This window comes from Parambassis ranga, chromosome 13 (assembly GCF_900634625.1).
Source record: "Parambassis ranga chromosome 13, fParRan2.1, whole genome shotgun sequence".
In the NCBI taxonomy this organism is placed as follows: Eukaryota; Metazoa; Chordata; class Actinopteri; family Ambassidae; genus Parambassis; species Parambassis ranga.
In genome coordinates, this window is record NC_041033.1 from 15,746,386 (window position 1) to 15,761,450 (window position 15,065).

At 42.2% G+C, this 15,065-nt stretch overlaps 1 protein-coding gene across 1 annotated transcript in view; it reads right to left on the bottom strand.

The window, feature by feature from the left end:
- The window catches only part of igsf9ba (immunoglobulin superfamily, member 9Ba), a 46,875-nt gene extending 34,298 nt beyond the window's left edge, over window positions 1-12,577 (bottom strand). The window contains exons 1-2 of the mRNA XM_028419986.1: window positions 12,458-12,577; window positions 2,425-2,622 (exon numbers count right to left, since the gene is read on the bottom strand). Coding sequence (XP_028275787.1) covers window positions 2,425-2,622; window positions 12,458-12,521 — 262 coding nt within the window. The 5' untranslated portion in view covers window positions 12,522-12,577. The remainder of the gene's footprint in view (window positions 1-2,424; window positions 2,623-12,457) is intronic.
- Between the last annotated feature and the right edge of the window lie 2,488 nt (window positions 12,578-15,065).

Sequence of the window (15,065 nt, forward strand, 5' to 3'; positions counted from 1 at the left end):
AAAATAGATGTTTTTAAATGTTATAATTTCCATACGGCTGCAGGACAAACCGGCAAAGTGATAGCAGAGAGTGGGTAGATATGAACCAGTTCTCACTTTGCAGTATATTAGACAGAGAAAGCATACAGGTGTAATAGGATGATAACTTCATCTAAAATTAATACACAGTAGGTCCCTTAACAATGATCAAAACTGGAAACTGACCCAAACAAACGAACACATAAAACATGGTTTGATCTGCTCTGGATTTGTGGATACTGTAAGTACAGTATTCATGGAAAATCTTCTCTGTTTTGGTAGCAGCTGTGTGATGGAATAATCACACACTTAACTCTATTCGTCAATTTTATTCATACGGCGTGATAACAATTCATGGGAATAGCCCAAATGAGCTCTGAGACCACATGGACCCATTAAGCGCCCCGACGAGCGCCTCATAAACTACAGTCCAGTGTCATTATCACACTGTCGCCATGCACATGCAATCCCCAGAATACACTTTAATCTATGTAATGAGACTGGCCATATTCATGTTGCATCTGTTCACTGGTAATTCCTCAACTGTGGACTTGATGCCACATGGCAGAGAGGCTCACGAGTATGAGTCCAAATGAGCACAGTGGAGTGTTGATGTTAGCCCGCTGTTATTCAGGAGGTTAAAGTAAACAATGAAACGCTCCAGCAGCTGCAACATCTACTGCAGCCACTACTAAATAAAAAGGGGGGGGGCTCCCAAGGCACTGAGTCACTGCCATTAGGCTCCTCTACAATGAAGATCCTGCTTAAACCCCCCCTCCAGGGACGAAATTCTGTAAATTTAATTATATTCACACACATTTCACACTATTCACATAAATAAAAAAAACACTACAAATCTGTTAAGGCTGCATTTAGGACACTCACACTAGGGAGGTAAATCCAGCAGCTTCTCAACAAGCCTTGCTTTGCCTTTCTCTTCACAGCATATTACCAGGTCAGGCAGGGGTTTTGTAGTTGGTAAAGACGTGGGAAGAGGGAAAGATAATTCTCGACCTCGTTCTGACGGTTCGCCATCTTGTCACAGACAATGAAGCAACATCAGAAGAACCAATTTCCTGCTGTAAGGGACTAGAGAGTAACAGCAGTTGCAGACATGTTGTCTGAGAGGAAGATTTCCAGTTTGTGCGATCATGGAGGTGAAGAAAACACATGCAAATAAAGTTGCTATAATTCATAATTCTGCAGTTTTTATTCAAGCTTTGTAGTGTCACCAGTTTTTGGTCCAATGTCCTCAGGTTGTCAGCAGCAGTCTTGATTTTTCCAAAACCTAGATTCTAATTTAATGACCATCACAACCTTTAAATACATGTAATAAGTTTTAGTTTCTTATTTTCGTGTAATTTATTATATAACATTTTAGCTATTTACTGTATAGTGGTGTTGCTCTGTGCTCCATTGTCACTGGAGTGTGTGAACAGACACGTATGTACAATGCAGTAGTAAAATGCTGAGCCGCTGTTATTTCCCTGTATGCACACCCCTGCACATCCTACAGTGAGAAGTGCAGTAAAAGTCATTCTCTTACTACATAAAGACCTCAGTGTGCCGTGCTCGCCTTACACTTAAAGCCTTAACAGCTGAAGTACCGTTCTTTTGTGGTGGGGGGGGGGGGTCTGGATCATGCTGAAATTGCAGGTCAATCTGCTCAGTGAAATAGGATTGAGAGGTACATGTACACAGCACATTTGCTCTGCAATCTATTTAAAACTGGTTGTCAGAAATGGTTCTGCTCTCAGCCAGAAGCTCGTAATTAGGTCTGCAGCAATGCAGGGGAATCTATATCCTGCACAATCACAGAAATGTTTACAAAACTCTGTGATGTTTCTGTAGTAATACATCATTACTGTATAAATCAGTCTGACTGATTCAGAAAGGCACATTTAGCAGTTCGAAGCATGCTCCTTACTCCGTACACAGACTGTACATAGACTGTATATAGACCACTGGTGGGTACACAGATGGCCCACGTTCCCCCTCTCACATTGACATTTATGTTATCTAATGTAAAACTGTAAAAGGTAAAATTATCAGGTGTCCTTTGGGTACATTAAGCTAAGCTACGCTAAGTGGCTGAATGCAGCCTCAGATTAGCTACATACACACGATAGTGGCATCAATCTTCCATCCTCTTCAAAAATATGTAAGAGAGGTGTAGCTGTACAGTTTGTGTCCTTCTATCTGGCCACTGTTTATAAGTTAAATTCTGTTAACAGCTTTGTGTTTGCTCAAGTGTCAACAAGACAAAATCCTGTGGATTTACTGTACTTGGCAACCAAATATTCACCCCAAATTACATCTGTCCTTATTAATTCGGTTACAGATAAAACTCTCCCACTGAGCTGGATTACATCCCCTTTATGTTTGCCATATCTGCACACATCTTACCGGTGTACTCTGGATCCACATGAGGAGGGTAGAAGCGGAAGTTGATGAAGAAGGGGATAGGCACTCCAAACTTGAACCACTCCACCACATAGGGGGGCTGCTGGCCGTCCAGGGGAGGGGACACGTCACACCCCAGGATCACGCTCTCTCCAGCGCGCGCCGTCACAAACCGGGGCTCCTCTCTCACTCCGTGGGCACCTGAGAGGAAAGAGGAGGATGTTTAAATGCAGCTGAGAAGTTTGATTCATTCATCTCAGCAGGACTGGAGTTTGATATGTGTGAGAAAAGGATGCAGGACAATTCTCAGGCACAGACTTCCTGCAGACCAAGCAGGAAAATCTCACTACATTTAAGTCATCCAAGACTAATTTACAAACAATAATTACCTGATCGATTAAGCCAATGGATTTTGCTTATGGTTTACTATACAGTACAATGAGGTGGCCGTGCACTCTCTGAATGGTCACTCCTTCATCGGCCTCGCTCTTCCTGACGTCCTATCGTCATCTGTCATCTGCATGTGCTGGTGAGTGTTTTGCGGCTGTGCCGTACTGTACTATAAATGAGCTGCCAAGGGGTTCCATTGATCATTGCTGGCTGCTGCTCAGATGAGCTTTACTATGAGCACCACCAGGCCTGGCGTTTCGCCATGAAAGTCCAGGCACGCTGCCGAGCGTTGACCTATCAGATGACTCAAAGGTCGGCGTACCTGCCTCAGCAGAACGCTCACTCTGGGAATGGATTTTCTCCAGCTGCCACCCCCGCTTTCATTGAGCTGGCTGCATCTCCAGCGTCAGAGCAAGCAGGACTACCCGCCCTCGACCAGGGGGGAAATCGCTTCAGGGATCAAGAGACATGCTGACGTTTCACTCCAGAGGAACACCAGCTGAATAACTTAACGCTTTCATTAGCAGTATCATTTGCATTATCAGGGATAATCTTTTACTGAAGAACAAATATGCAAAGACTTGAACATGCTTTTATGGACTTGAACAGTGCACCGTAACTGATCTTTAAGCATGGTGGAATTTAAAAGCCAAATATTTTTAGCCAGTTCCTCTGTCTGTAAAAAATATAGCTCCACCCCTAAAGGCCATATGCACCACTTAGTAATTATGTTTACCAGTTTAATCTGCATTATCCTGTGACAAAGTTAATCCACTTTATTCGTTTCAGCCAGCACAGATTTTAGACTGAAACAGAGCAGATTTAATGAAATTACACTTTTTTTTTTAAAAAAGTGGAGATGTGGTCTGCCCATTACGGGCCTCACTGCTGGAATTTGCTTTGCTATTGTTCCTCTTTAATAAGAAGGGGGAAAACAGCTATGCTATGCTAGTCTGAGCTGTAATGAGCAACACAACTCCAACCAAACATGTGTGCATGACCTCACATGACTGTTTAACAGCCTCTAACAGACAAATAATATCAGAAGTCTGAACTCTAACATGAGGAGAAATTACAGAAAAATTGTGTGAAAGTGAAAATCTCATTTGGGAGCTGAGTGACAGCTGAGAGCCATGAGAACAAACACTTCCAGATCTTGCCAGTATTAAAGCAGCATTTATCATTAAAGTTAAAGTGAATGTCTGATCAAACACAGTGTGCACGTCAAACCCATAAAGAGGGGAGCACATAGTTTCTGTAGGCATGACGCTGCCCTGCAACCAGTATGAACCTTGACCTTTTAATAGGCCTCACAGGAAACCTGTCCCATCCAGCCATAAGCACAACAAAATCAGAAATCTGCTGAACTAATCCTTTCAGGCTCGCCAAAAGCCTGAAATTCACACCTGAGCACGCTCCACTGGAGCCTCATTTATAACACCTTTAAAAACGATTATAATAACCCCTTTCAACAGCCCACAAAGTGCTGACAAACTACACTTGTTAAATTACATTTAGGTAAGAAGAAAAAATTAATTCTGGCTCAGCAATGTAACACAATTTGAAAAATTCACTCTTTGGCTGTCCTACAGAATTAGAATGGCTGCGGTTAGCTGCTGGTGAACTTAGCTTAACAAGATGGAAACAAGTTGCTAGCTTGACTTTGTCCAACTTAAGAAACTCATTTTTTAAGAGTTACATCAGAATATTTGTTATATTTAAAATATCCACAAGCTGCTTGCTGGATTTTGGTAGAAAAAAAACACACTAAAAGTAAAACTCTTGGATATAGTCAGATAGGAGTTTTACTGTTTTTACAGTCCGATTAAAACTAGCCTAGCCCACTTAGTGGTGCTGAAGCTATGACTAGTGATAAAGATTTAAGCAGCTGTATAGTAAGTCAGGAGAGTGAATGAGGCTGTGGCGTGCTGCGTTCATATGTGTACCTGAGCCGAGGTGTTAAATAACACATTATACTGGAGACGTCAAGGATCTTTCATCCTAACTTGTGGTTGCAACACTTGTGTTCAATGGATTCCAGGAGAAAAGAGCGAGCAGGCTTCCATCCATAATGAAACACACTGGATACATTGTTTGGTTTGAGTAAGTAGAGTCACTTGACATGAAGCACAGGCTCAAACCCTGTGGCACAACAATGCATGCTGCTGAAATCCATTGTTTTCTCTGCAGACAGTTCTGGTTACAGGAGCTGAGCAGCTCGGGTTTCCAGCTGACTTCATTTTTGGATCTTTATAGCAGACGGAAAGTGTAAAGTTTGTAGAGTTGAGATAAGATATGATCAATGACCCCCCACCTTTTTTAATAAGATGCTCATAAAGACATAATCAGCCCTTGCTTTCCTAATGGAGACACAGTGACCCAATATAGTGTACTGAAGCTTATCCAAGCAAAATATTTATGTGCTCAACAAGATATGCATAAAATAAAAGGAGCCATGTTAACATCAAACCAAAAAAACATCACTGAAGATATAAAGTGATCAATGCAGCTGGGAGATGCTTGCAACTTGATTGTTTTGGCACTGTAAACATCAACTGAACCAAAACTCTCCAAATAAACAGAGAAGGGAAATCTGTTGAGTAAGATCTGTATAAATCAGATATCTAATAAATCCTGCAGACCAATATGTTTTATGTATCTATCCTCAGCCTACAGTGGATTTACAGTCATAATCATAAATTCCTGATTCAGTTACCTGCCAGATAAATCACTTCTGTGGCAGCCAGTTCATGTACGAAAGCAAAACAGAGAGGGCAGTACAGTAAGTCTTTACCCTTTGGCAGCGGTGCTGTGAGCAGGCTCCTGCTGGTGATTACTTAAGTTATCCGTCAATCAGCTAATTATTTCGTTTGAAGATTTAGGCTAGGAAATGTTAAAAAATAGTGGAAAAAGCTCCAACAAACAGGCCAAAGCCAAAGTAGTAACCATTCAATTATATGTAAACATTTCATTTTGATTTTCCATCCAGCAATCTTGATAAATAGAGCACTTTGAATAATTTAGAGTCTCTCATGACACAAGTCAAAAATACCATCATAAACAACACTAAGATGTTAGTGACACACTGTATATTTCTGTTTGTACCTATTATGTAATAAATATCACAAAAAATAAAAGATCTCTGTTCGAGGTCAGATGATCACAGCAGAACAGCAGAGTGAAATCCAAGAGAGATTTTAACTCCGAGTGTGTTTCAGTAGCTTTAAATGGCACAAAAAAGCAAACAGTAAAAAGCCTCACAAGGCAATGTTGGCCAATAATCAGGAAGAGGAGAGCTTGAGAAATGTTTTGACAGTAATTCAGTCCAATAACGAAGAAGAAATCTGACAAGCAACAACTTCAGACGGGCTAAACATGTTTCTGATCAGGCTGCTTCAAATCACAACAATACTTCAGCTGGTTAAACTAAAATCTAATATTTACCTCTTCTTGATTCATTGTTCACTGCAGTTGTAGATTTTGCAAAGCGTACATCAAGCAGAGTGTGTGTGTGTTTATGTGTGTGTGCAGTGATGAGGATGCAAGCGCTGCTGTGTGCTGGACGGAGTTCCTGATGTGGAGGATGTAATGGAATATAGACTGGACGGAGGCTGGAGAGAGAATCTCAAGGACGTGCAGCCACTGGGCTTGATGGGCCACTGACAGGGCGGTAATTGAATGCCAGCCTGCATGTGCTGAAGGTCACATCAGCAAATGGTTCTGAGAGGGTGTGTGTGTGTGTGTGTGTGTGGAGGATGTATCAGCGTACCAGTGTTTATCTGGGCCTGTAAAATTAAAACTTGCTACACCTAAACTACAACAGAATACAAACTATGCAATGAAACAGGAAGCACAGATCTCTTTCTTGCTTACTACAGTCAGTAAGAGGCTGTTTCCTGCCACTCTATCATTCATAGTTAATCACCACTCTTCCAGTTTCCTGTATTTCATCTCAAAGAGAACTTATCTCTACAAAACTACTCAACTGCAGAGACTCCATTCACAACCAGTGAGTACAGGGCAATGTTTTGTAAGTCTATAATAAAGATAGTAATGCTAGAAACAGCTTGCTGAAATGCATCTCTCCTCTGACGTGATGTATGGTTACTTTGGCACATTTAGCCTCAGATTCCAGTAGAAAAAAAGTGTACAGAGCTGCAGACCAGCTCTGTAAACATTTTCAGTGTGATGACATCATTAAGACAACTTTCTGTGTAACTTTCCTAATTATTTATTTTCTCGCACTTTCAAGACTGACATAACTTTCTGGTCACATGCTTCATGTAAGTCATGCTATATTTACTATGTCTGGTACCACTGCACTTAGTCACATTTTTCTGCTATTGATTGACGAACAATCACCAGACTCACTATTCTATGTAGGTGTAGACTACGAAGTCTGAATCTGCAGGTCAGCCTGAATAGAAGAGCAGACCTTGTGTCTGCTGTGTCTACTTTTGTGCAGAGACAATCCTATATAGATCTCTTCATTATTTAGCCCTCTTTAATGGCAAAGACCCACACACACACATCGACAAGCAATGCTCAGTCAGGGATGCAATGGATGTGCTGACACCTGCTCGAAAGTGCAGCAAGGAGAGAGAGAGAGAGAGAGAAGAGGGATGTGTAAAATAGGCTTGACTTGCCAAAGACACAAAGGGCGAACAAACATAGCTGGGCACTGCACTGCCAGAGGTGCACATCACCTGCATCTTTGGCAGGAGCTGTAAGTCACAGAAATCCTTCAATCCGGCCATGATTCAGTTGCTCACAGCAACATTTTCAGATGAGTTTTACATGCTTCAGCCAAGGTGTTTGAAAGTAATTACACAAAGAGGCCTTTCGCCTCACTCAGTGTTTATTAGTGCTTTCACATTACAGCTGCTCATCACTTAGTTTATTTAGCTCCAATAAATCATATGTAACCATGTGAGGCGGGGGGAAAAAGTCTGCACATGTTGGATGTGAGCTCCTGAGGCATCCACAGTGCACTCCCTCCTCCCTCTCTCATGCCCATTTCCTCCTTCTATGACTCTCACATTCAGAGTGACATAAGTGTGCTCTCTGAGGATTTAGCACAAGTACTTCTTGGACAGATTCATGTACATATTTTTCCCAAAACAGAGGGAAGATGTGTCAAAACTGCAAGTGAAATGCATCTAGAAAGTGTTTATGCATCTAGAAATGCATCTAGAATGTAAGTCACTGTTTTACTAAAATACACATTTTCATGAGTTTAATACCACTTAAAGGCAGATGTCGTTCCAACAAAAGCCAGGAGGGTTCACTAGGACACAAAGAAGGAGAAAATAAATGAATAGTCTAACATTAAGGCTGCATTAACTGCTTCTTCAGGTCAGCACTGAGACTTATTTTCTATGGGCATACCTGACCATCCATGAGGAGAAGACTCCTCTCCCTGTGCTAATAAAGTGCCCAAATGTTATCGGTTCAGTCCAGCCTATGTGATCCAAGATGCCTATGTCTCCTAACTCTGAATAATCAGAGGGTCATAACAACCTGCACTGTTGCTTTTCATCATACAATAAAGACCATGACACATCATGTTCCACCCCTCTCACTAGTTTTCTTGTTGTTATGGTGATATACACCTTCCCATAAACATAACAATGAAGAGTCCCAATATATACCAGCAAAACAGAGAGTTCGACTGATAACTGGCAATCATTAAAATCTTCACTGTAATGTAAAATTATTAACAGAATGAGAATAGACTTTCTAAGTGAGTCTAAGTAATCATTAAGTGAAATTATTATTATACTGATCACAGGGTGTGTATGTAGCTGCATGAAAAATTAGAAACTTGACAACTCCGGCCCACAGATCATTTAACCAGACCTACTGAAAGTCTGATATCAACATTTTGACTCTTACACTTCAACAAGCAGTAACTACATGCTTTCAGATGCTATGAGGATCTAAGGTCAATCCAACCAACCAACCAGAACCACGTGATCTAAAAAACTGGCTTTCCCAGAATGCTGCAGGCTTTGTTTGCAAGGAGACTCCGCTGGGACTGGCCTGGCTGAGAGAGGAGGGATAGGGATAGAGAGAGAGAGAGAGAGAGAAGAGGGGAGGAGGGGGAGGCATCACCAGAAAGAGCTGGCACATGCCCAGTAATGAGAGTCTGCCATCCACAGCTTGAGCACAGCCCCTCTCCTAAGCTCATTGCTAAGCTTTACTCTCACGATCTAGAAAGTACAGTGCAGGAGGAAAAAAATAGTTATTGGAAATGGCAAATTGGTTGGACCTAATGAGGAAAAGATCATCTCAGATGGGGCAGGCAGGCAGGCCGGCCAATAAAGTATTATAAAGACACCTACAATACAGAACACACAGAACATGTATGTTGTCCTTCAAAAAAAGCTCAATTACAACAGTGAATAATCCAATCATGTCACAATCATACATTACAAAGAGCAATGTTCACTCATTCTATCGCTCTGATTACTATAGCAATGCATATAGTAATATAGTCTATTTACTCAGCAGTGTGCTGTATTTACACATCAAGCTGTAGTAGATGTTTGTCCCAGATGTTCTTAGACTGTGTCCTCTGCATCTACATTTTAAATTGGGAATTTAGACGACAAAATTTTCATCATGCTGACCCTTGTGCACTTCTGCAGATGTAAAGTAAGCACACACCAACGTCAAAGGTTGATTTTTTTTTTTTTTTTTTTTTTGAAGACATTTCCCCCGGAAATTAATAAAGTATTTCTGACTCTAATTTAGTTTGGCACTAACTCATTAGAATACATAATGTAATCAACTGAAACACTAAACAAGTTTTTTATTTAATTTTGATCCTTTTTGCATTTAAATTAGCTAAAACTGAAACTGTGTTTGTGTTTCCTTTATATTGTGTCAGAATGTTCACTCTTTTGTTGCAGTTTCAGGCGGTTTGTAATCCATTTTAACAAAAGCAGAAAAGCATCACATCATTAAAGTGCACTGTACCAGACGTTTAGGAAGACGCCACTCCCCTATCCGTCATTAAAACTGCTGAAGACACTGCACATGTCAGACAAATTAAAACTGTGCTGTCAAAACATCTTCTCAACCATCTTGTGAAAAGCAGCCTCGCTTTATGCCCCCCCCCCCACAGTTCCAACACTCAGACAATAACCAAAGACAAACTCATTTATCTAAACCGCAGCCTGGAGCTGGACCCACAGAAACAGTGAGAGTTCTTTCAGACGTCATCTCTGCACTGCTTGGAGGGCCTCAGATAAGTGAGTGACGTTTTTGACACCTTCACATAGCCCGTCTGCTTCCGTGTATATCGCTTTCTTTCCAGAACAAATGTGCCAAGCCAGTTCACCGGGGAGCTGCTGATTCCTGTGAAACATCAAGGAGGCAGCTCACAAGATGGGAATTACAGATGAATACCATTTGGACAAAAGCCAGCTCCACAAACACTTACAAAAGTCCCAGCACAGGACCTGAGAGGAGAGTCAGTCTAGCTGAAAATAGTCCTTCAAACATCCCACTCCCTAACACTTGCAGATGACATTTAATTACTTCTATATTGCCATTGGCGTCCCTCTTGCTTCACCTTGATTGGTTGCCAAGTCATCATGACTTTGTTGGACTAACCTCGGGTCTCCCTGACCATATGCTGTCTCCCCCCATGGGCACCTGGCACAAGGAAACTTCTCTGAATGTACATTTCCTGCAACTGAGATCTCACACCTGAGCTGGGCAGGTTCTGTTAGTGGGTTATTCTTTTTCTGTAAGTCTGGACAATTCTTGAATTACAGTAAAGTCAAATCATAGATGTAGACGGACCTCACACAGCCTGTGTGCCAGTGTGTAGGTAAACTAAGTTCTGAACACACACAGCAGGTTTATTAGCAGAGGTGTTGGTTTGACAGGCCTGTACACAACAAATCTGATGTTTCTTCCGGTTTCAATTCAACCTTATGTAATGCTTCATACAATGCTACATAGCTAGTAAGTACATTTCAATGAGCCCACTGATGGCTTCAATGTGATGACAGGTTAGAGGTAGTTATCGAAAAATAAACACAATGCAGTTTAAAAGCTGCTGCTGCTGCCGCCGTTTTCACAGCAGTGATTCATGCTAAGTAGCCAAGATGGCGGCCGCTAAAGCCATCTTAGTTTCACACTCAATTTTTTGAACCATAATACAAGTATAACAGAGGACCAAGTCAGTGTCTAAGTACAGAATACCATCTTTTTATATGCTAGCCTCCAAGCAGAGTTTATGCTAAGCTATGCTAATTAGCTGCCGCCTGAAGCGTCACTTTCTCATTACAGTTTATATGGTAAATGTTGTCTCATAATGTCTCTAAAAAAGGATTTAAGTTGTACTTTATACCTCTGTTCTCCTTCTTTCTCACTGTGCGTGTTGGCTTTATCATTAGCAAGTGAATAGAGAAATAGGTCCCAGCTAGTGTTATCATGCATTTCAGAGGTTTTTGTGTATCATCGGGGTGCAATCAGACACTACAGTATACTCTGGGACACCGTAACATAAGACTTAAACTAGCCATCATTTGTAATTACTAACAGACTGTGTTGTGATTTGTGACTCTCTGGTGCACATCATAAGACTTAAATCTTCAGTGCAGCGTCGATACCACACAACACCTTTGAATCGATAGTACTAAGCCACCTCTACACGCCTGCATAAGGTGGCTAATTTGTGCTTTAAAAAATGACACCCCCGAGAGCTCCACTGTTCCTAAATCAAACGCGTTTCACTGCATTAGAGCAAATTTTGCTTATCTCAGCCTCAGCTGGCATCAAAAGAGGAGCCAGACCTGCAAATGTGAGCAGACCAGTTTTGACTGGGTATGCGGGGTCATTGGGATCAGTTACCAGGCGACAGCTTGGCACATGTCTCCCTCATCTGGACACAAGTGGAAAAGCAAGGTTAAGTAAGTACATGGGTCAATACAGAGTGCTCAGGAAAAAAAAATATGAACAAAAGGGATATTGTGCAGTTTGTAGCTGCAGGAGTGACTACTTAATGAACCTCCTATATCAGCACATACGGCAAGTGTTGCAGCCTGTAGGTGAATCAGTGGATCTACACACAGGACCGCGACCACATCCATGTGCAATCCGGCATGTGAATCCCATGCATGCAGCTCTATCAAATCCAAGAGTGCATTTTATCTGACACGTGATGCATTATTTAGTTACTTTTCCATCTTGAGGGCTGAGACGGTCACACCCCTCTCTGGAGAACTCAAATGGGACTGCTTGCTATGATACAATGCACACATTTCCTTCTATTCAGCAGCAGCAGCAGCAGAAGGAGAAGACAGGGATGTGATGTCTTCTTTTATCTCATAAATGAGCCATCTTTGTCATGATCAATCATTGTGGATTTGTAGCCTGTCATTGGCCTTTCAGACATCTTGCATATGAGCCAAAGACAATTATGATTAGATTTAGCCAGGGCTGAACTTTCACGTGACATATGCAGCCATTTGTTAGGATGAAATTGCCCCCACAGTTCATATGACCTAACATAGAAAAAAAGAGAGAAAAATGTCATGCGCTTACAACCAGCAGCACCAAGCGCACACGCACGGAGACAGCAGAAATCATAAGCTATGTGCGGCACAAGATATATTGCACTTCAACTCACCTTGAGCGGCCGTTCCTCTGGTGCTGAATACACTTGCTATCAGAGTGGCCACATACCAAATCATAGTACTATTGCCGACCAGCTATTACCACGCAAAGTGCCCCGTTCAACCAATCTCTCATATTCGACCTTGCACCTCGCGGTCTCTTATTAGCAGAAGCCCCTTTTTTCATATCCTGTTTTCTTTCCTCGTGGCGTTTCCCTTCATCCCTTCCCTCCCCCGTCCTTCCATCCGCATCCTCTCCCGAAGAGACAGAGCACCTGCACCGCCGCGTTTGTAGTAGACGGAGCCGTTTTTACGAGCGCATAGTGAAACCAAGTGTGAGAATGCAGCCACAGGTCCGCCTCTCCCGTCATCGGATTGGCTGCTGATTGAGGCTTTGGGGCGTGTATTGGCTCTCCGTGCGCACCCGCACCCGAATGACAGGAGAAGTGGCCGTGTGCGCCGATTCAAGGTGAGTTGGAGCGTGCCGTAGTAGTGGAACCGCAGTATCATGCGCATTGACAGAACGAGCCGCGTCCACATCTTTAAATACCTCTCCTAAACTGGCCCCCACGTGCACCATCACCGCCCATCATCCATTCATCTATTTGCATTATATCAATATTTGCAGCCTCCAGCTCTTTATATACAGCGGCTGTAATGAATAAAAGAGGAGGAGGGGGACTGCTGGTGGAAGTGTGTGACTCATCCACAGCCCTCGGCTGTTGTCATGTCGCTGTCGCCGACATTAAACGCTTCTTTTTCCGCTACCGCGCCGTGTCTGGCTTTATGTGATGGGTGTGGCGACACATATATATATACAGCGCCGCCGCTACTACTACTGCTGCTGCTGCTGCTCGCCTGGCTTTCCTCGACGGCCGCGAGGATGCAGCTCCATCCCCGCTGCCCACTGCGCACACATGGTTACCGCTGATAAGGCTGTCTCTGTTTTCTACATGCATGACCACAGAGAGGATTCATAATGCCCGTGCGCCTCTGGCTGCTCGACATCAGCTCAGATCTCACCCAAATAACACAGACTACACCGCTGCTCTTTTACTGGATGATAAACGCAGAGGATATCTATGTCAGTGAAGTCATATTCAGTTGAATTTGTCTCGTTTTTTTGTCTTTATGTCTGTCTGCCTCAGCCCCACCTCCCTTGATTTTTTTTCTTTGAGGCTGTCATGTCCCTGTCTGAAGTCTAAAAAAAAATCTAAAAAAAAAAAAATCCACCAGAAATCAAAGACACTTATTTCTCTGTCTGCAGACCTTTTAGTGCTGCAGTGTCATACAACATTCAAGCACACCTTTATAACCTTCCACCTCCATGTGTGCTTTATGTGAAATCTAGATTTTTTTATGAGGCTTTAATAAAGGATTTCACTGCTCCTTTATATATACATATTTGACCCTTTTTGTTCACTGTGATGATGGAGGAGGTCAATGTTGTTGCTCTGAGTAATAAGGAAACAGTAACACCATGCTCAACAGGAGAGTGCAATAACAGGAAGATAATTCCAGGCCATTTAAATGACCAGTCTGTGTGTAGCTGATGGCCACCTGGGGTTGTATCAAACATGTTGTTCAGGGCAAGACTCTGAAACCTAACCACAATCTTTGCTGAACCTAACAAGGTGCTTTTCATGCCTAAACCTAACCATGAGTGAAACTTAACCCCACGTCAGGTCATGATGATGACAACCTTAGCCAAATTAAAGGACTAGAGTAACTCTTTTGCAACCATCCATCCCTCCACACCCTTTTGTGGTGGATTTCTACAGATATTTCTACGTAAGCCACATCAACAGCAGCAACAATGATCCTCTTGCACCAGTTGGTGATTTTCTCCCAGCTGCTCTTCATCTCAAGAGCTGCTGTCTGTAAGCCTGACACGCCAGATGGTTTATTACACAGAACCATCTGGAAGGATGCCCTAGTAAACTGTCCGGAACTTTCAAAGCAATACCCGCCAGGTGATTGGATGAAGCGTCTGTCAGTCATCATCTATCATGACAGGTTACTTCAACCTGTTTGATCAATGTGCCACAGAAGAGGAAACACAACCCGCCACTGAGCATCTCTGGAAGTTAGCTGTTAGCATAAACTATTTTTGCAGCCTTTGCAATGAAAATATGTGCATAAAGGTTAAACAGTCACTGCTCATTGTCATTGCACCTAAAACACGCCCATAGCTGCCAATGGTTCCTCATAGGATGCGGATCAGTTGTACTGACGGTCTCTCACAGTGAATGAAAACAGTCTAGCAGACATGTTTTGCAACCCAAAAATGAGGTCATGGGTGCTTCTAGTACAAAAAGCTGCATAATGCCATTATTTCTTTATCATAAAGGAAAATATTTAATTTAAATTTAAATTACAAATTTAATGGGGTTCCCTGCCATAAAAAGAGGCTGTTGGGAACTAAAACTAAATAAATAAATAAATAAATAAATATGGCTCAGTGTAAGCAGGTTTAGATGTGACACCCAGTGTTGGAAGCTAAAGAAAAAACCTCCTATGTCAGATGGTGAAAGCTTTACTCTGCAAAAGATACAATGGTCTATACAGTGGCAAGATATTAGTATAAATTATGAATCTTTATTGTCAATAGCTGTGTGGAAA